At 43.0% G+C, this 22,240-nt stretch overlaps 1 protein-coding gene across 2 annotated transcripts in view; it reads right to left on the bottom strand.

Annotated features, from left to right (window-relative positions):
- GNAO1 (G protein subunit alpha o1) overlaps positions 1-22,240 on the bottom strand; it is a 242,860-nt gene that overhangs the window by 30,320 nt on the left and 190,300 nt on the right. For both annotated transcript variants that reach the window (XM_074293463.1, XM_074293462.1), the window contains exons 4-6: positions 13,980-14,140; positions 6,149-6,277; positions 3,388-3,517 (exon numbers count right to left, since the gene is read on the bottom strand). In XM_074293463.1, the coding sequence (XP_074149564.1) occupies positions 3,388-3,517; positions 6,149-6,277; positions 13,980-14,140 (420 nt within the window). The remainder of the gene's footprint in view (positions 1-3,387; positions 3,518-6,148; positions 6,278-13,979; positions 14,141-22,240) is intronic.

Raw genomic sequence — 22,240 nt, 5'->3', positions numbered from 1 at the left:
AAAGAATATTAGAAAGGCAAGGGAGAGGGGGAGGACAGGAAGGAAAAGACAGAAATGAGGAGAGAAATATGTTGTCGTCAGCTTATAAGAGGCAGAGATGAGATAAAATTGTCAAGCCCTACAATTACCAAGACATGCTAAGAATTGGAGTGAAACTTTGGATTCCACGCCTCATTCAGGACTATCCTGGATAGAAACTCTTACAACATGGGATCCCTCAGGATTATTCCAGAGGCACCTGGTCACCTGTGGCGCTATTCAGACGGCATGGTGCTGCGCAGATGTCTTGTCATCACTATGGAGTCATTTCTAAAGGTTCATTTGGACTTTTTTCCAGCCCAAATCTCACAGTTAGTTTTAGAAATATGTCTGTGTTACAGGCAACTTCCCGACCAAGAACCCCTTTCCATTATTAATATGTCTATAAACTCACTTTGGTCAATCAGGAGGACTTTTTTTTGTAGGCGGATATATTACAATAGAATGAATTAAAATATTTAACAGTGAAATCCAGTCTTTATCCTCTTGCGCTTTACACCTGGTCCCAGACCACCCCCTCTTTTGCCCAGTTGGGCCTGCGAGCCTATGTCATTCCAACTCCTAGTCGCTCACCAGCCCAGCCTAGCCCACTGAGCTTCCAAAAACACAATGCCATTTGAATAGAAACAATCCTTGTCCATCCTTCTCACAGTACACACAGTCCACAATCCACTGTACACTATCCATGGTCTCCGGGCCTGTCTCTACTTTTACATAGATGGTTCTGGAATCGAACATCAAAAGCAGGGTGGGGAGACCTTACAGGTAAGGCAGCTTTGGCTTCCTCTACAAGTATAAAGCATGAGGGGACCACTCGGATGTAAGATGCTAACGGCAGAGCCCAGAAGCAGCTTCAAATTCCAGTAAGGGTTGGGAGGACCCAAACACCATGTGGGAGCATGAGATTAAGTGACTGGTCATGCTTACATAGGGAGATAGCCAAGGCTAGACAGATCAACGGACTTTTGGTCCATCGGTCTTCCTAGTGTCCCTCACAGTCTTAGCTTCTCACCATAGACGGACCCTTAAGAGGTGACCCTTTGTTAATGCTGATGAGGAGTGAGCATCCATTGAATGAAAGGACTGGTCCATCTATTCCACTGTCCAAGGCAACCAAAGGTAATGCAAACACAGACTGACTTTCAGGAAGTCCAGGGCAATGCCTTCCTGAGAAGGAATCCATGTGGGCTGGGACAAAGAGAACATGACTGTGGGCTCAGGGGTCTGACAAGGAGAAGCCACAGGACAAGTGAATTTCAACAGCCGGGATTCTTCCCACCTCTGAGCCCCCACTATGTGCCCAGCTCTGCGGGGGTCATAGCATGACCCAAAGAAAGCCCCTTTTCTTGGGCAGGATGGTGCTGAAAGCCCAGCTTCAGAGACAGGTTAGAGCTGAGGGATGATGTTTGCCCTGGATATGCATATTGGGCCTAATGGAGCACCCATCAACCCAAACCCAAGTAGTGTCTCCTTTTCAAATCCTCTCTCTCTCTCTCTCTCTCTCTCTCTCTCTCTCTCTCTCTCTCTCTCTCTCTCTCTCTCACACACACACACACACACACACACACACACACACACATATATTAATCCTATTTTACATCTTCAAAGTACTTTTATGTTTTAAAAGTGTCCATGACCACCAACATTTTTGATACTTACAACAGGGAGTTAGACAAGGCAAAAATCATCCTGATGTAACAAATGAAGAAAACGAAGCCCAGAGAGATTGTTCCTTGTTCAAGGTTGCCCAGAGAGTCAGTGAAAGGACCAACACTGTACTTCAGATCTCTTGATTCCTGGTCCAGGGTTCTGTCTCTTATACCATGCTACTCTCCCCTCTCCCCTCCCCATCATCAGACCATCATCAGTGCTGGTGGGAGCACGCAGAGACTCACTCAATAACAGAAACGACCTCTTCACTCCACATTTTAAAGACAGATGAACAGAACAACCACCTCCCTCCCATAAAAGTACAAACCATGTCTCCCCAGCCCCCATTTGACTCCTGACAGTGTTCTCAGATTGCCCGACCCTGCCTTGGCTGCTCCAAGTACAGTTGCCATTTTGAGAGAGGAGGATGTTGATTTTTGACTGGACCGGAAATTTTCACTCATGCAAGGAATTTCCTACAAGGGAAATCCCATTTGCCAAGGTCCCTAATCTGTGGCTTCTCCTCTTGGCCCGCTGCCTGGGGTACTGAGAAGTTACACTGCTCGCCCAGAGTCACACCACTGATAGGTTTTAGAGGTAGAACTTGAACTCACACCTTCCTAGCTCAAAGGCTAATCCAGGCCTCCACACTGGCTCTCCCCAGTGTGATGTGGATGGAAGTAGGCCGGCCTCCGAGGGAGGCTGTGTACGCTGGGGGGATATGGCCTAGGGATGGTTCGTAGGGTTTGGAAGACTAACTTACAGTATTTTGGTGGCAGTCAGCTTTGCCATATTTGAAACTACATTTGTTCTCTAGACATAGGACTTCTTTCTTAATCTTTTTTACATCATGGACTCTTTGGCAGTTTGGTGAAGTCTATGAACCTCCTCTCAGATCATTTTTTAAATTGCATAAAATAAAATACATAGGATTACAAAGGAAATCAGTTATATTAGAAAAAATTTTTTTTAAGTACATGGACTCCAGGTTAAGAACTTTAGCTCTAGATTAAGTTTGGTACCAGAGAGCCCAGGTAATTTTCTTCTGACTAGAAAAAAGGTGAGTTAAGCCAGTTAAGGTCAAGCTTCAATAAGTATCATGTTCATTGGCAGTGTGCCACAGTTACTGTGCGTCCGGGACTGAAACCCCAGAGATTCTCTCCCAGAGAGAATCAAGTACTCTCTGAAGATCTTAGCCTTTCTAACTAGGACCAGTGACCAATTAATTTTCTCTACAGTTTTAGAGGGGACTACTGTAGCCATAGTTTCCATTTTATTTTCCTTATTTGCCTACAGACTGATTTCTTTAGGTTTTGATTAATTTTTTCTGATCAGCTACATGGTTAGTGACAAAGTGCGTGTTTCTGAGGCCTGACTTAAGAAATCTACGGGAGTTTTTATGGACACCTCAGGCCTTCCTGAGTGTTGTCATTTCCCCCCTTTTCCTGCACTATTTATTAAGTGATGATTCACAACCAGGAGCCTTTGTCAAAAAGGAACCAGAAGTCCACAGCTTTCGTTAGCCAAAGGCATCCCTAGCTTAGGTCAATACTAGCTGAGAGGCTTTTCCCTCTCCCCTCTCTCCCAGGTTCTCTTCTGGAATAGACTTCAGAGAACTTGCCCCTAGCCAGGATCCAGCCTCCCACGGAAGGCTGAGAGGAGGCCCAGGGCCAGTGTTTTCCTGGTGGGTGGACTTACCGTGGTTTCGTCTTCATGGAGCACCTGGTCGTAACCGCTCAGCGCGACACAGAAGATGATCGCTGTGACGTCCTCAAAGCAATGAATCCACTTCTTGCGTTCAGATCTCTGGCCCCCGACATCAAACAGCCTGAGAGGCAGAGACAGGGAAGAGGAGGGGATGATTCCAGGGCGGGGCGGCTGGAGCGTTCCCTCTGCATCCCCCTCCGCTTCCCCCTAATGTTGTATGTGCAGGGAGAAGGGAACAGGAGACCGAGAACTATCTTTTCACAACCAGTGCCCCAGGAGGCCCAGTGCCAGGCTCTGCACCTCCCAGGAGCTCCTCGCTCCCGGCACGCTCCTGAAGGTCGGACACACCTGGCAGGTGCGCCAAAAGAGACTCCTGTCCTCAGAACGCCTTTTCAGAAGCGAGCGCCTCTCGTTTGATGTCTGAAGTGTGCTCCCCCCCCAGGACTATTCCCCAAAGCTTGGGAATACAGAAGGACACAGACTTTGGAGCACTCAGAACCCCCTGCCTTGGGAAGCTCCCTCCTTTCAAGCTAAGAGTGACAAGTCTTGATGTTTATACAGTGGCATTTACTTTGTTTGGGAAGCTCTCTTCTCTCCATTTTAACTTTAAAATGACAGTCAGGGTCAATCATATCCTCATTTTTTTATTAATTTTTTATAACATTTTTTTTGACAGTACATATGCATAGGTAATTTTTTTTTTTTTTTTGCAACATTATCCCTTGTACTCCCTTCTGTTCCGAATCAATGATATCCTCATTTTGCAGAAGAAGAAGCAAAGACCCAGGAGGGAAGTGACTCAGTAAGTCAGACCAGAATTGCTCTAGGACCTCAGCTTCCTGACTCCTTGATCCTATTCCTTTCAGTGTGGGAGGCCAGCAGGAGCAGCAGATCCCCATGAGGAGAAAACCCACATTTTTCAGCCAAAGTGGCTTAACCATTCATCGCAATCAAAACCAAGGGAAAGGTTGGGGTGACCACTCTAACGATGATGGCAGTAGTCTACAGAAGCCCCAAGAGTCCCAGAGCAGCCGTGCTGACTGCGGCAGAGGGGCTAACCTGGGGGGCTGGCAGGCGGGAGCAGCCGTGTCCCAACTGCAGAGAAAGCCAGGCCTGGGATCTGCAGTCTCCTTAAACTGAGAGACACAAACCAGTCAGCCTGATGTCAGCCCACGGCTTTTTCTGGCTCCCTAAGTAATAGTAACATTGGGACTGGCCTTGGAAGGAGAGCAGCTCAGACAGCACCTGACCTTGGTCCCATGATCCCACTGAAGAATCTAGAAATGATCAGGATTCATCCGACTCCTGGTCAGGTGGGCCCAGCCTCGATGGCCACCGAGAAGTGACTTTAAGCCTCAGAGACAGCTATGGACTCTTGATCACATTCTCCACCAACATAGTTCACAGAGTGGGCAGGGCACATGTGGCCTAGGTAACAGGGCCTGCCTTAACAGTAATTTCAGGGCAATCAGGGCCCTTAGGGGTTGGGTGCCATATGCGGAGTATGGCCAAGATCCCCTTGGTTCATGGCTTTAGGCCTTCTGAACATGAAGCAGATTACTGAGCTCGAGGGCCAAGTCATCCAACCCTCAGGTCTACAACACGCGTCATTAGGAGTCCTGGTGAGCTGGGCCAGCTACCACAGCTTCCCGTGGATTACCCTGTCCCTCCCACAACAGCCACTTCTCCTGGGACGCCCCCCTCCCCCAGGAAGCCAGATGCTGCATGAGGACTCTGCGAGCCCTGCCCTGTCTCCCCAGGATACAAGGGTATCCATATCTGAAGTCAGTGAAAAACTAGAACCAGCAGGATCTTAAGAATCCAGGTTGGGAGAACAATGGAAAATGGGAGAGCGCCTCTTTTGTTTCTTCCTTCAATGCTGAGAAACCCAACATGCCACTCCTCACATCCTCTGCAAGGATCTTCCAGAGGAACCCCTTCCCCCTTTGGTCAGCTGGCCCAACGCTCAGAACCCCTGAGGACCCAGAAAGCAGTGGGACATGTCCGGTCCTTTCTCCAGACTGGTCGCACCAGGCCCGCTGGGGCCTCTAAAAGCATCTGGGCTTGTATGAGGGCAGACAGTGTGCATTTTTCTTCTCTCTCCCCTCCACCCCATTCTGCGCAGCCCATCGAAGTGACCATCTCCGCTCACAGGGACCTCTTCCCTTTGGAAGTTAATTTCCCACAGCAGGGCTTATACCACTTCTGGAGCTCCAAATACCTGACCTTGGATATCATAACTCTGCTGAATCTTCCCTTGTCCAGGAGAAATACCTTTTCCCGTCCCCTTCCTTCAATCAGTATTCATTTTATATTATACCTCGCATCTCAACATACAAGACTCCTTAGTCTCTGATTGTTCCATGTGTGTAATTCCTACTTCCATAACTAGGATCCTTGAGGACAGACTCCATGTTTGTTCTTTTTCTAAACCTGTTAACCCTTCACACACCCCTCCCACTCAGTACCAGTTTCTATCTGAAAAAAACCAAACAATGTTTTGTGCATCTGACTAAGTGACTTGAAAGGCAGCCTAGGTTTTTTGAGCCTCTGTTCCCTTAAGGCAGCAGCAGAGTAGAAGGGGGTGGAGAAGGAGGAGGAGGAAGTTGGAACATTAATACTAGCTTGACTGGTATTACCCTGACCACCTCTGGTCATGAAGTTAGTTAGTCCTTGTTTATCTGGACGGCCCATCTCCTTCTGAGACACTTTCCAAATACCATGGGCCGAGCGTGTTGTCCAGTGACCTCACCTGAAGTGGAGGTTTTTGAATGTGAAGTGGGTTTCTACAATGCCGGTGGTTTTGACCCTGGTTCGGAGGATGTCTTGCTCTGTGGGCTGGTAGTCCCCGGCTCCAATTCGATCTAAGCTGTCTAGGTAGCTGGGAAAAGACAAAACATAAAAAGAACAAGCTGCTCATATAATCTGACGAGGACACTCTTAGAAAACTTTTCTGCTGATGTTTCATTGCCTTGTATGTCTGGGAACCATCCCTGGGCAGGACCAGCTCAGCTGAACGGACAGATTCTTATCGGAGCCTCTGACCTGTACAAATTAAGCCTCCCTCCCAATGATGGAAATGACCTTTCTAATTTTGATCCTTGGCTTGATTTTTTCTTCCTTTAACCGTCCCTGATCCTCCTCCCTCCTCCAGGAACTGATGTCTCCTATTAGGCTATTCCAAGTTTAGGAGACCCTCAGCATTGCCAATAGATTGTTATTGTCTGTTTGATTTTTAATTCCCAGTGATTAGATGCTATATAAATAAGTGTTGACGAATTGATTGACCAGTGATGTCATGGCTGTTCCTGCCAGAATTATTCTTTCGTTGGGGTCTCCCATAACACTTATGGACTATCTTCTAAGGCTCTAAATATGATAATGTGTATCTTAGTTTTTTGGATTTTTAATTAATTTCTTGAGGTTCCTTTGTCTTTCTGCCTTAAGATCCAACAACTATATTCATAGTAGATGCTTAATGACTGTTCAGTGAATGAATATCCAAGTATGGTGTACCCCCACAGGAGCTTTGTGCCACACAGATTTAGCTATTAATATTCAACTAGAAAAAGGAACTTATATTCAATTTTATGGCCTTTGACACCTTTTATCCTGTCTTCACTTCTCAATGGTTAAGAGCTATACTTTTGTTATTTCACTAGAAAAGTCCTTATAAACACTGGATATAGGGTGTGTGATTTCAGGCCAACTTGGCTGAATTCTCTTTCAAGATGGTGGGAATGCTCTCATCTTCTTGAGATCCTCACAGAAAGGAAAAAGAAGCAAAAGTTTGCTTTGTGTCTTACAAGCTGAAGGATTGAGGACCTTATTTCTAGGGGCCTTGGGACTTTGGAAGGGTTCAGACTTAAGGCAACAGGAAGAGTCATTTATGGTGGCAAGAAGACACATAGACTAGCATCTCCTAGGATTTAGATCTTAGAAGTCATGCCATTTTATATATGAGGGGCAGAGATGAAGTGATTTACTTGAGGTCATACAGGGAAGTAAATAACATAGTGTGGATATGAATGCAGATTCTCCAAATCCAGTGACCTTTTCACTGAATTATGCAGGACACAAGCTCTATAAGAGTAAGTTGAACTCCTCCACTTTACTAGGAGAAGCAAATAGCTCCTTGCCCTCTAACAATGTTTCATTAGCCTGAGCTCCCCAGCTTTTATTTTTTATTTTTTTTTGCATTAAGTCTCTAAGCTCAGTTAGGTTTAGGGGATACTTATTCACCTACTTCCCCACCCATTCAGGATGCTGTAGACTCATTTCTTTCCCTAGGTGATTTTTTTTCTTTTTTTTCTGACTCTTTGACTCTATTCCACACTAATCCCATGGTGCTTTTCGAGGGCAATCCACTTAATGATTACATATGAGTCCATGTGGCTGGGACCTGGGATGCTGACCCTTCTCCAATTCCTTTGGAAGAAAAGTCTGGCCCTCCATGATAGAACTTCTAGAGCTGTGACACTATGATAAGGCTCTGGGCATCTGTTCTGTCATCTGTAAAATGAGTGGGTTGGACAGGATGGCTTCCAAGATCCTTCCTGTTGTAAATCTATGACACTGTGATAAAGATAAAAACTGGTTGGAGCTGCTTCAGGCCTATAGGCAAGTGCATTAAAAGCAAGGTTGAGATATTGTTGCTAAGGTAACTGGAGACCTTGAAAAATAGCTTTTGGCAAGAGCCTGGAAACCAACAATAACAACCAACAGTACTAAGAGTTCACATTTCTGGAGTGTTTTAAAAGTTCATGAAACACTTAAAAAACAACCCAAAACAACTACTACATGAGATAGGAAGTACAAACACATTAACAACATGAAACTGAGTCATCTAGAAGAAGCATCATGGTGCAGAGTATTTGACTTGGAGTCAAGGACCAGGTTCGAATTCCAGCTCTGCTTCCTACTAACACTAACCTTGGAAAAAACAGTGACCTTTCTGAATCTGTTTCCTATTTTATAAAATGAAAAGATGGGACTGGATATCTTTTAATATTCCTTTTAGCTCTAACTTATGATGTTAAGTACAGAGTTCTGTTTATAGCAGCATGCTATTCATGGCCCTCCTGGCTCACTTTTATTGTGACTTGTCTTGATCAGTGCCAGGGAGGATGTGGAAAATAAGGGGGGCAATCTGGGCATGAGGGAGTGGAGAAATGATTGAGCCAGGGAAAAAGCAAGATTCCTTTATAAAGCTGGCTTCCAGATGTGCAGGGTGTCCTAGAGCAGACAGTAGATAGTCCCCCCTTAGAGGAGGTCAAGAATAAGGGTGGGAGAGGAATAGGGGGAAGATAATCTGCCTGATGGTTTAGCACACAGTAAGCATTTAACTCTTGATTGATTGGCCTGGGGATAGGGGTAGGCCTCAGCCTGAGGAGGGTCACTAGTGCAGAGGCAAAAACACTGATTTGGAAACAAAAGGCATGGCTCAATTCTGGATTTGTTAGTTCCCCCAATATAGAATCAATGATTCAGTGCTAGAAGAAACATTAAGACCATCATTTTTATAGATGAAGAAACTAAGCTTTGGAGAGATGCTTTGCCCATGGTCACTCTGGGAGTAGGTAAAAGGGCTCAGATTTGAACTCAATCCAAATCCATCCCTCTCTTTTTTTTTTTTTTTTTTTTTTTTTTTTTTTTTCATGACTTCACCCCTTTGCCTTACTGCTGTCCCTTTTTGTCACTGGGTTTCAGTTCCTGTGGCCATGATACAAAGGCATTGTGACATCATCACTTCTGTTCAACCCATATTCAGGTCCTGTTCCTAATATGATATTATATTTCTGAGATAGTGGCTGAATTAGATTTTCTCCACTGAGCAAATGGGAGTAACTGAGCCAGAAAGGAGGGTAGTAAATGGTTGGTCGATATCTGACTCAAGGTTGAAACTGTACAGGAGCTCCAGGAAATCAGAGCTGGTCCCTCTAAGCACAAACTGGTTCCTTTTTGTCTGTATCTTAGGGGCTGCCTAGCACAGTGCCTGACATATGTAATTAATGCTTGTTGATTGGTTGATTGATTGAGGGGTAACAGGCTGAAGAGGAAGCTGGTACTCTTGGAGATAATGATAGGCTAAGACTCACTGATCCTACAGATGAAGAGAGAGGTTGTATTTTGGGAACCTGTTCCTCTTCAGAACATCACACATATCCCATGAACTTTATGCTTCCTCCTAGTTCTAAGTCTTATAGGCTTATGAGTGTATCAATCATATATTCCTAAGATTCCTGCCTCCTTAGGATAAATTCAATACGGTCTTCTTGAAAGGTCAAATGCCAAATGAATGCTTACAAAATGGAACTGAATTATGAATGATGTCATAGAAGGGTTGACTATATAAAGGAATTTGTTTTTAGCAAAAACACCCTCTTCTTTCTCTGTTGAGTAGTAAATAGTATGGTCAAAGAAGAGTGGGGTAGGCCTTTGGGATCATAGGCTCACAGATCTAGCACTAGAAGTAATGACAGTGGATTCCAGCAAAGACCCCGTCCCTGGTAGCAACCCAATTTCTGAGTGGGCCCCAGTGAAGAGCAAGTTGACCCTGTAGAATTATCTCGTACTGACATCATCTTGTAATAGACAGAGCCTTCAGGGTTTAAAAATTTACTGACACCCATAGTGGTCTGGAGTTTAAGCTAGAGACATCAACTCTTGAGACTATTTTGCATAAACAGGATGGCCAAGAACATCAGTAGATTTACTGATACACACAGTTAGCCTAGTTAGCGGACCTCGACCTGGGTCTTTGTACCTCATCATTTTTGGTACTGCGTGTGCGGATCGAACTCAGGACCAAGGGCCCATAGGGGCCCATAGTCACTTGCCTCTTTTTACAGATGGAAATACTGAGGTCCAGAGAGACGTGACTAGCTCACACTGACAGTATCAGGAACCAATTCAAAACGGGGTCCTCTGAGGGAATCTGGGGAGAATGGCTCCTCTTTCCTGTTGCTGTGTAAAATGCCAGGGGATGTTGGCTGAAGCAAAGAACAAAGGGAAAGTGGCCCAATGGAGTGGAAGGAAACCAGGATGGAAACCAGGAGTGGGCAGTGCTGGCTCGGCCACCAGGCCTGTTTCCTCCACAAGCCTGTTTTCTCACGTGTCAAAGGAAGCTCCACCAGGTCTCCTAAGCTCCGGCATCTAGGAGGCCTTTTTCTTTATTTTATTCAGTTTGCTGAAAGTCCTCTCCCATGCACCACCTGGTGGCCGTTTGCAGCATTAACGCTGCCAACACTACCAAGAGGCCTCCCCAGGCTCTCCCCAAGCCAGCAACACTCTGGTCTGGGGCTTTTGGACGTCCCCCTTCTTCTCTCTGTCTCCTTCACTCCTGACCTTCTCCCTGCAGCACGCCAAAAGAAGTGCCAGACTGGAGTTCCCAACCCAAGGTGGAATCCCATAGGCGGGCACCTGTCCTTGAGTGAATGAATTGATGAAGTGTTTGGAGTCAGGGTCCTAGAAAACAATGCGAGCCTCCTCAGCACTCATCCCTTCAGTCATTTACAGAATACTTTAAATATTTTCAAACCTGGGCTAGTTTCTTTCACCCTTAATCTTTAGCAATGGGCACGCTGACTGCACTTGGGCACACAACAGAAGTATGGTATGCGGGATAAGTCTAATTCACTGATGGAGGACAGCTGTTCCCAGCTGCGAATTCTAGCGAGGCTGCTCTGTCCTTGGTAGGCCACTCTGGGCAGAGAATGGGCTTTTCACCGGCAGGGAACAGTCAGGGAAAGATTCCAGGCTGAAGAGAGATCACAGGTCTTTGGCCCCTACAAGGACTACATATCAAAGTTTATACACGCATTCTGAGTAGTGCTCTCAACTTGAATTTGTTTAACTGCAGAAGTCCAGGCTCGTCCTGGTCTTGCTCTGGGCAGCTAAGGAGCAGAGGTGACTCACGCTGGATCCTCCTGTTTCAGTCTGTGAGCATCTCCCCTAGCAACAAGCTGAGAAGCCGCAGCTGATGTAAGATGGAGCAGAAAGCCCTCGCTTGCCGGTGACTAGACGTAAGTCGACTCTAATTTGGGGGAAGGTTTTTTTAACTTTAGTGCTGTATAATTTGCACTTCCCAGCAGCTGCTGTTTCCAGAACCGTGTTCCCTCCACTCCCCCCAGGGTATCCTGGGACTGTGTGGTATGGATTCCTGGCTCATGGGCAGAGCCTGCTCGTGCGTAATGTTATCAATACTGCATGTCATGGCACTGCATGGTGGAGGCTCAGGAAGGGCTCTAGAGGAATGAGTCACAGCCTAGAGCAAATTCCTCTTACAGCACAGAAGGGGAAGGAGAAGGCACCCGAGAGAGGGAGGGTTTGTATGTCAGACAGCCGGGAAGGATGAGCCCCAGAAGGCAGGAAGAGCAATGTGAGGAAGGGGTGGAGATCCTTGTGGAATACTGTCGGGGGCTCTGAGAACTGGTCCCAGGCTTCTCTAGCTAGTTAAGTGGTTTCCATAATAGTGTCTCCACAAGGCAGTCACTCTGACTCCCAGAAGCAGAGGGATTCTCTCCGAGCATGACTGTGGTTACTGCTGATCCCAGAGGAAATTATGAAGCCACTGCTTAGCGGGGTAGGGCTGGGGTAAAACATGAGCTCAGTGGGCTCAGAACGAGGCTCGGATTAATTAGAAGCCCGGGTCCATGTCCTGGTTCTCTCACTAACTCCATATATAATGTCAGACAAGTAATTTTTTTCTCTTCATCTCAAATGAGAGGGGGAGACCAGATGGTGTCCCGAGTCTCTTTGAACACTGACATTTTATGTTCTAAGGTTGCTTCCACCCTCTAAATTTTTGTGTCTTAGGGATCCTCCCAGCTCTGTCTGGGAGTCTGTGGTTTGAATTTCCTCCTTATGTTTCCAGATCAACCTACAGGGATGTTGGATTTGGAGGAGGGCAAGGAGGTTGAATGTCTTCTAGACAGAACCCCTTAGTCATCACCAACCAAAGTTAAAGCCTGTCCTTGGGTGAAATAAATTTCGGGGAATCAGATGCTTTGATTAGAGCAGATGTTGTGAAAAGACCTTTAGGATAGGAGTGTATCACGGCATGAAAACCATGAATTCTCTCCTGACATGTTGCAGATTAAGATGTGCAGAAGAGGGAGGTTGTGTAATACAAAACACCATCTAATAGCTCCAGACGAATGCACTCGCCCTGTCTAGGATACCCCAGAGCCCTCCAGAGGGGACTATTAAGCCTGTCCAGCACAATATTGTTATTAGAGGTGCCATTAAAGAGGGGCAATCTGCAATCTCCCTTTTCTGTGGAAACATTGTCTGAATGTCATGAGTTTAAGACCAGGATCTGGTACCCACAATTCTGGCATTGGCAGTGGGCTCTGGGTGATATAAATAACCTGGGGCACCTCCGCCCACTGGGCAGTGACTTGAAGAACTTGTCTCGTGGGAGTGACAAATTCTGGGCTCATGCTCTGTTAAAGGTCTAGGTCTACAGATTTAGTACCCAAGTGTTCTTTGCCTCGTTGAAATCCCTTTTTGACTACTCGTTGCAATGAAGTGCCATTCCTGCCAGGATATATTATATACTTGGACAATGATGAATGGGTAAAGGTGGGGGGAAGATAGATCAAAAGCATTTACTAAGACCCTAAGTACTGCATCAAGCCCTGGATGCAGGTTGTTATTTTCAGGTGACTTGGGTTAATGTTGGGATATACTTAGCTGATAGGGTTTCAGTTTGAATGTATTTATGTTGCTGTAAATATATTACAGGCCCCAAAGCATCCTATTGATGAACTTTTTGGGAATTCAGATAGCAGAACTTTGTCTTAAAGCCATTAGTTACAATAAGTTAATGCCAGGGATTTGAGACCTATAGTCCAAAGGGTAGATCTGATCCTTAGTTTGATTTTATCCAGCTTGTAAAGTGTAAAAAGGAGATACCCATTTATGGCCAACGCTACAAAAATGCAACTCAATCTGTAAATGAAGTGGTTGGGTTAGATGATTTTTCTGGTTCCTTTTAGCTCTAAATCTATGATCCTAAGGATTCTGTGATTTTAAACTTTTTTTTTTAATCTTTAATAATGCTATCTTAAATAGCTTAGATGAGTGTGTATGTCTCTCTGTCCCTGTGACTCCTCTCTGTTTCTTTGCTTCTTTTTTTCCCCTTTACCTAATTGTAGAATTGAAATATGTGCTTTCATTGCTTACCAGATTTCTTTATTAGAATTTCATGGTCCCTAGCATTATATTTAAAAGTAGGTGGATATGGGAAGTTTCACATGTTCTTGAAAACAAACATATCACCTTAAGAGAGATTTGGGTTTTTTTTCCCTTACATGGGGTCCTCAATAGAAATAGTGGTTGCTGAGCTCTATGCCATCTCTGGGTTAAGACGTACTCTGCACTGTGTAGTATTAACATGTGGCAGGACTAAATTTCCTTTCTCCTCACTTCCACCGTCTCTGCCTGTCTGGGCCCCCTTGCCCCTTCCAAGGCTGAGCCCTTCCCGACCCCATTTTGCTTTTCCCACTGTTACAGTGAGGGGACTCCCCCAATCTCCCTGCTCTGTGGCCACAGCCGCCCTGAGGCTGTGGGACACTCACTATTTGGCAGAGTCATTAAGCTGATATTCTCGAGAACGGTTGAAACATTCTTGTATTCCAGAGTCTGCCCAGAGTCTCATCATGGCGGAGAGTAGCTCCGGAGAGAAGGGCTCCGTGTCTTCCATCCGACTTACCACATCACACACCATCTTGGCGTCAGCCTGTGAGGAAAGCAAACAAAGAAGGGGTGAGGTCAGTAGGGAGACACTGAAATAGCCCCACAGCAGCGTCCCCTCCTCCCGTTGGCCCAGGCTGCTTCCTTCAGGGACGGAGTGCAGCATGGCCAGGGTAAAGTCTGAGACCAGGCCACAGGCAGGAGACAGAAGCAACTCTCCCAGTGAAAGCCTTCACCATCCCTGCTTCTCAGAACATGTGGAACCGGCCCCTAGGGGAAAAACTTCAGTGATTTCCAGGCACCAAACCGGGATGGCAACTTCCTCCTACTTCTCCAGAACAAGAACAGTGAACTGTCCATTCTTTGCCTGGCAATGGAGGATACTTTCGTCTGTCAAACAACCTTATTAGTCATGAATATGGCCTCAAAATTAATAGCCAGGCAGGAAAAAAACACAGAGGCCACAGACTGCAGGCGGTAGATTTAGAGCTTAAAAATAATTTAGAAGCCATCTAAGTTAAGTTAATTTTTAGATGTGAAATCTGAGGCACAGGAGGGGAAGAGCTTTGTCCAAGATTACACAGTTTATAACTGACAGAGGAAAAATTCTGAATGCAGGTCCTCTGACTCCAAATTCAGTGTCCCCATCATGTAGAGATCTTCAACCTTTGGAGACTACTCTTAAAACAGGACAAACTCTAAAACTAGACACTATTTTGCTTCAGTTTCTTCATCTGTATAATAAGCTGGAGAAAAAAATTGCCATACCACTTCAGAATATTTGCCCAAAAAAACCCAGATGAGGTCATGGAGTCAGAAACAAGTGAAACGACTGAGCAATAAGTTCACCTATTTCACTTATTATTCATCCTTTTTACTATCTATTTTTGAAACCCTATTAAAATGCTTTTTCTTTCAGGAAATTTTCTCTGATACTCTGGGACCATAACAATCCTACCCATCAGAACTTATATTATAATTTATTTTGTTTCTAAATGATAAATCCAATTTACAACATCAATAATAACTGATGAACAATTTTCATATTATAACATTTGTTTTGTTATTGAATCTTCCTATGAGACTAGAAGCTCCATGAGGATGGGAACGTTAGCTAAATTTTATACTTCTTTTAGTCGGGTTCTTTGACTCCCTTTCCTTGTCTGGACATCCTACTCTTAATTTCCTTATTCTTTTTAAAAAATTAATTATTATTTTATTTTATTTTATTTGTTTATGCTGAGACAATTGGGATTAAGTGATTTGCCCAGTCACTTAATAGAGTTAGGAAGTGTTAAATGTCTGAGTCAAATTGAATCTGTTTTTATAGAAATCATGTTAGATCTGGATCAGAGGACTTGAGTTTGACTCTACTATATTACTCAATCCCCAGTTTCTCTTCTGCAAAATAAATGGAGACACATCTTCTTGGTTATGTGGAAAGAGTGATGGATTTAAAGTGAATACTGGATTTATACTGGCTCTGTTACTCATTATCTGTGAGACCTTTATCAACTCATGTCCCCTCTCTTAAATAATATTGGAAATCCTTTTCATCTCTGAATCCTCTGAAAGACTATACAGCCTATGTCAAAGATAGACTGGGATTAAGAAGCAAAGTGTCATGGTCATTGTTTTGAAGAATAATGATCCTTATGCTTTCAATGAATAGAACTATTGATTTGTTATTTTCTATATTTTACATTTTTATTGATTATTTTTCCATGCTTTTCATTTCTGAATATAGCTTTCTTTCTCCTTTATCCAGGCAGTCATCCATTGGATGGTAGCACAGCTGTTTCTAGGGTCTGACTGTATTTCCAATGTACCACACCATAGATCCTCAACTCTGAAAAAGAAGGGAAGTACATTTTTTCATCTCTTCTTTGGAGTCAGGTTTGGTCATTATAATCACATTAGCATTTTGTGTTTTGTTTTTGTTGTTCTCTCCATTAACATTTTTGAAGTCATATGTATATTGCATAATTAGTTCCTCCTACATTTTGTATCAGTTCACAAAAAAAAAATTTCCTATAAAAATGAAAAATTGTTTCCTAAAGATTTCTGGTGGATGTAATGCAAGAGAAACATGCTTAGGCTATCCCAGCTGGGATAGTGGAGCCAGTATTGGGATCATGAGGGCCAAGGACTGGGAGATAGAAAACCTGGATTCAAATCCTGGATCCATCCACCAAGTTATCAGCTATGTGACCTTGGGTAAAACTGAGGCATGTGTTGGTTTGTTTTGTCCTCTCTCTGGCCACACTCCTAGTTTCTTTCTAACTCCCTCTAACTTTCCTTGTCTGGACATCCTACTCTTAATTTCCTTATTCTTTTTAAAAAATTAATTATTATTTTATTTTATTTTATTTGTTTATGCTGAGACAATTGGGATTAAGTGATTTGCCCAGTCACTTAATAGAGTTAGGAAGTGTTAAATGTCTGAGGTCAGATTTGAATTTAGATCCTCCTGACTTCAAAGTTGGTGCTCTATTCCTTGCACCAACTAGCTGCCACTAATTAATTTATTTTTAATACACATTGTTTTATGAATCATGTTGGGAGAGGAAAATCAGAACAAAAGGGAGAGAAAGAAAAATAGAAAAAAATGTGAACAAAGCATGTGTTGATTTACATTCAATCTCTGTAGTTCTTTTTCTGGATGCAGATGGCACTTTCTATTTGAAAGTCTATTGGGATTGCTTTGGATCTTTATTCTTTAAGTGTGAGAAAGAGGCAGCATGGAGCCATAGAAACACCATGGTGTGGATGGGGGAAAAACACAACCCCCAGATACTGTATTTAGGGTCAGAAAAGCTGGATAAAAAACCTGGCATGCCATTCCCTCTTTTTTGTCTCAGCTTCCTCATCTATAAAAGGAGAAGGTTGGACAGATGGAATCAGAGTAAGGATTGGAAGCCAGGTTCTCTTTTTTCAAATATAATGTTCTTTTTACCACAATATGATGATTGTAGTAAGGGTTCTTTTTTTCTGTTTTACCAAAAACGAGATAAATAAAATATAGGCTAGCCAGGCACTGGTTGAGATTTAGGGACTATGCAGGACACCCAGATACTAAAGGGACCTGGGCTGAAGGCAGGAATCCATTCTTTGGGGAACTGGAGTACTCAGGTTAGAGCAGAATGAGAAAGATAAGCAGTTTGATCAATCAGTCAGGCAAGCAGATAGCAAGCATTTACTATGTACCATGTACTATCCTAAGCACAGAGGATACAAAGAAAAACAAAATAAAATAACTCCACAATCCCTGTTTTTGAGGAATATATATTATAAGGGGGTGGGGGGAGGTTGAGCACAGAACCAACATGTTAAAAAACTAGATATATTAATTTTCTAATTGGTCTGCCTGCCTCCAGTCTCTTCGCTGGTCCAGCTGATTCTCCTTTCACCTGACAAGGTGCTTTTTCTAAAGTTCAGGTCTATTCTTGTCACACCTTTGGCTCAAGGAGCTTTAGTAGCATCCAAGGATCTCCAGGATCAAATATAAAGAAAGCAGAAGAGAGGGGCAGATCATTTCAGACATGAGGGGCAGTCAGTGCAAACCTGAGAGTGGATTTTTGTGTTTGAGTACATACAAACAGACCAGTGATCTCTGGGTCAGATTTCAGCAAGGGTGAGATGTGGATAGATTTGAACTTTAGAAAAATCACCTTGGCAGGGGAAGGGAGAGTCAGTTCGACCAGGGAAGAGGATGGACCAGGTAGACCAGTGAGGAAGCTATTGAAGTAATTCAAATGAGAAGCAATGAGGGTGTGAGGGGAGGAAGGAAATGAATACAAAAGATGTGAAGTAGAAACAGTAAGATTTGGCAATGGACTGAATATGTGGGGTCAAAGAGAGTGAGGAGCCAAGGATGATGCGGGAGGTTGTGGGGAGAGGATGATGGTTTCTCAACAATAATAGGGAAATTCAGAAATGCAGGAGGTTTGGGAGAAAGCATAATAAATTCTGTTTTAGACATGTTAAGTTTAAGAAGACTAACAGAAATCTAGTTTGAGATGTTCAAAAGGCAGTTGGAGATGTGTGGCTATAGCTCAAGAGAGAGACTAGGGTTGGATATATATTGAATTGGTTATCAACTGTCTAGAGATGAATACTGAGCCTATTAGAACTGATGAGACCACTAAGCAAAATAGTAAAGAAGCAGAATGGAAGTTGGCCCGGGACAGAATTTTGGGGGCCAGCCATAGGGGATCATATTGGGGATGAGGAACCAGCAAGGAGACAGAAAGAGTGGTTTAGACAGATAGAAAGAGAACCATTCGCATCATGAAAACCTAGAAAGAAGCAAGCATCCAGGAGGAGAAAGTGATTAATTATGTGAAATACTACAGAGAGATCAAAAAGGATAAGGATTGAGAAAAAAGTCTTTAGGTTTGGCAATTAAGCAATCACTGGTAACTTTGGAGAGAGAAGTTTTCAGTGAAAGGTGGTTGGAAGTCAGGTTTAGAAGAAAGTGGGTCAAGAGGCAGTAGAGGTAGTAATTTAGCAAGAAAGGGAAGGAGTACATAAGATAATGGCTAGTAGGATGATAGAATTAAGTGAACTTTTTTTTTAAATTTAAGGGTGATATGAGCATATTTATGAGTAGCAAGGAAGAAGGAACTTGAAAGGAAGAAATTGAAGATAGGAAAGAGTATGAATAGTGGAATAGTTTGCTGGAGAACTGCAAAGGGATCAAAAGTTTATGTTGGCCTTGTTAAGGATCAGAGTTACCTCTTCATCTTAAGCGGGGGTAAAGGAGGACAGAATAAAGACATGTCCTTCCATTTTCCTCCAGATGATGTGAGGTGAAGAGGAGGGGAGAAGAGATTTTTTACAGATTGGTCTTTTTTTGGGGGGAGGGGGAATACGATGAGGTGAAGGTTGAGGTGATAAGGGTGCTAAGAGAGATTTGAGGAGAGATTAGAAGGTCTGGGAATATTGTAGAATAGTGTGACTCATTAAGGAGGTATAAAGTGTTTGTTTTGTTGGAGTGAAAGTATAAGTAAGATAATATACATATGTAGTAGCCAGCCAATCTGATAGCCAAATATGGACAAATACTACAGGAAAATTAGATTGTCTTCCTTTGATGAGGAGTAAATGATGAGGAGTAAACTGTGGTCTAAACAGAGATGGCTCAGTTCCTTTCCTCTCTCTCCTTCCTTCCCCAAAGTAACCAATGGCGGGCTCGGCAGCAAAGGAATTTGCTACTTAATGCTATATGGAAACATAGTCTTTATTGATTAGAATGGAAACACTGGAGAGCCGGTGGGCAAAATGGCTGCATGGTACAAGGCCCATTTTGCAAAGAGAAGATTTTTGGGTTCTCTCTTTTATGCAGTGATGTAAATAAGATAAGGATTCTCTTGTGATCTTTTGGGGACAGACAGAAGTCTCTTCCCAAAAAGGAATTTCCTGATGCCATTTGGTCTATCTGAGCAGATTAGAATGGGGGGCTGTAAAACCCTCAGCTCAGATAGTCCAAACTAGTTTGACCACATCAAAGTCCAAGTCCCAAAAGAAGTTGGAGATCAAACAAAGAATACCAAAGGGCGACCGCCCTCAACACCTTTATATTCTTCCTGCTAAGGACTTGGATTGATTGATCAGAGCTTCTAGAGCAAGGATGAATCTGCAAGGGAAAGATGAGGTGGCTGAGCCATGAAAGTTAGAAAGATGAAAAACAAACAAACAAACAAACAAACAAACAAACAAACAAAAAAACAGGGAGCTAGGCAGGCCATCACACTGATTTTATAATATGAATATCTTTTCCTTGGAAGTCAGAGTTAGGTGCCACCTCCCCCATGAAGACCTCCTACCCTGTTCTTCCCAACTTCTCATCCCATCCCTTTTGCTGAAAATGTTCTCTTTCTCTTCAATGATCTTACAGAATTTTATCTAGATTTTCTTCTCATTTTGCCTTGTATGTAAAGGAATTAAAACAATAAATGGTATGAATTAAATGGAACTAAATTAAAATGGTTTATATATCAGATCCCCCCTCCCCCCAATACACACACATATGTGTGCAAAACACACACACATCAGACAATAAATGTCCTGAGAGAAGGGATCATATCTTATGCATCTTTGTATCTGGCCCTAGCACTTAGCACAATGCTCCAAGAAAAGAAACTCTCCAAGACCTGGAGTGAACTGAGCCCAAGCCTTCAGAAGACTGTGAGCCATTCAACTGGCTAATTATTTCCAAACCAACCCTTCCATTAGGTGGATGCCATGTCCGGAATGGAGAAGCAGGTAGGAGGAAGCCAAAGACTAAGAAAGGGTTTCCTTGGGTTCCTTCCTTTTAGAACAAAGGAAAGGATGAACAGTGAGACCCACACCTGGAAGGTTAACAGCTCACAAAGCATTCTGCATAAAAAGTAAGTGGCCTGTGAAGTTCCAACAAACAGTCTGACAAGTTGTGATTTGACCTTCAGTCTCGCACTCAATCCTGGAAATTGCAGAAGGGAAATGCTGCCCAAACAATTTAGCACCAATCCTGTTCTCCCCCTCTTATCCTTTCAGCTAGATTCATGGAATCTGGGGATAACAGCTTGGGAACAAAGGACCCAGAAGAGAGTGAGTTGTCCAAGTTACACAGCCATTCAGGGGCAGGATCAGGACCAGAACCCAGGTCTCCTGACTGCTGTGTGAGTGTATATTCTGTAACACGAGGCTACCTCTTCATCCCTTCAAGGTTTAGTCACTCCAACCTTGGAGCATCCATCTCCCCCACCTCAGCCTACAAAGGTTGATCACTGAATGTCAGAAATGTAAAGTACTTTGGTACCCCTTTTTAAAGAGGGAAAAGATAGGGAGAGTGAGGTCAAAGGTACAATTAATCAACAAGCATTTATTAGGTACCTACTGTATCATTTTGTACTGATTTGTATTAGTTCTCTGTTTATTCTGTATATGTTTATATGTATGGGATATACATATATGTATAAATATATTGAATATATCTATAGGACAAATTTAAACAGAAATACATGTGTACAGAATTAATTCTATAGAATACTCTGTATATAGAGAGAATATTATAAAGAATAAATATAATCAGAATGAATACAAATAATACAAAGTAGTATGCCTCTCTCTATATGTACATAGAATAAATATAAATATATAAAATAAAAATGTTTAGTCTGTATATATGTATTCTGTATACATATTTATATCTTTTGTATCTATAATGTATATCTATATATTTATTTTTCACACTAGCTATATTTTAAATATCTATGTATATATAATAAATATAGATGATAGATATAAATGAATACAAAAAAGTATGTATACATATAAAGTAGGATCCTGACATGGAGTGCCTGACATGGAGCAAGGGCTAAATTGTTGATTGATATATACAGAGAATAAGTATATATATAAACACATGGAATAAATTTTATAAAGAGCACAAATAAATATAAAGTAGTTAAAAGATCTTGTCCAAGATTACACAGGTAATAAGTAGCAGAGCTGGAATTTAAACTCAAGTCTCCTGACAAAATTATTCTTTTTCAAGTGTTCTCTGAGCTATGAAGTACCACTTCTCAGGGCCTTGGGATATTATTTGGGTTTCAGAAGTCCAGTAATACCTCCAGATTTCCCCATTGGGCTTCTCAGAACTAAGTTTGTCTTTATATGGAAACTGAGTTGAAGAAAATCATGTCCACTTAACAGATCCCTAGGTGCTCACAGGCCAGTGTCCAGTGCCCAGCTCCTGAGATTCTGGGTTTTGATTCTTTGGTCTATTTTAGGATTACAGAATTTTGAGCTCAAAGAGATAATAATGACCTTCTTGTCCAATTCCCTCATTTTACTGATGAAGAAAAAGAGGCCCAGAGAGATTCAACGACGTCACATAAATGGAAGAGCTAGGACTTGAATTCAGCTTTTGTCAATCTTGTCAGAAGTTATTTAGTCACGACCAACTCTCAATCATCTCGATGAGGGTTTTTTGGTGAAGATACTGGGGCACTTTGCCATTTCCTTCACCAACCTATTTTATAGATGAGGAAACTGAGGCAAACAGGGTTCAGTGACTTGTGCAGTCACACAGCTAGTGGGGTCTGAGGCTGGATTTGAGGAGAGAAGTCCTCCTGACTCTAGACCTGGTGCTCTATTCACT

This window comes from Sminthopsis crassicaudata, chromosome 2 (assembly GCF_048593235.1).
Source record: "Sminthopsis crassicaudata isolate SCR6 chromosome 2, ASM4859323v1, whole genome shotgun sequence".
Taxonomy (NCBI): Eukaryota; Metazoa; Chordata; class Mammalia; order Dasyuromorphia; family Dasyuridae; genus Sminthopsis; species Sminthopsis crassicaudata.
The sequence above is the reverse complement of the archived record's forward strand: the minus strand, read 5'-3'. Positions and strand labels throughout refer to the sequence as shown.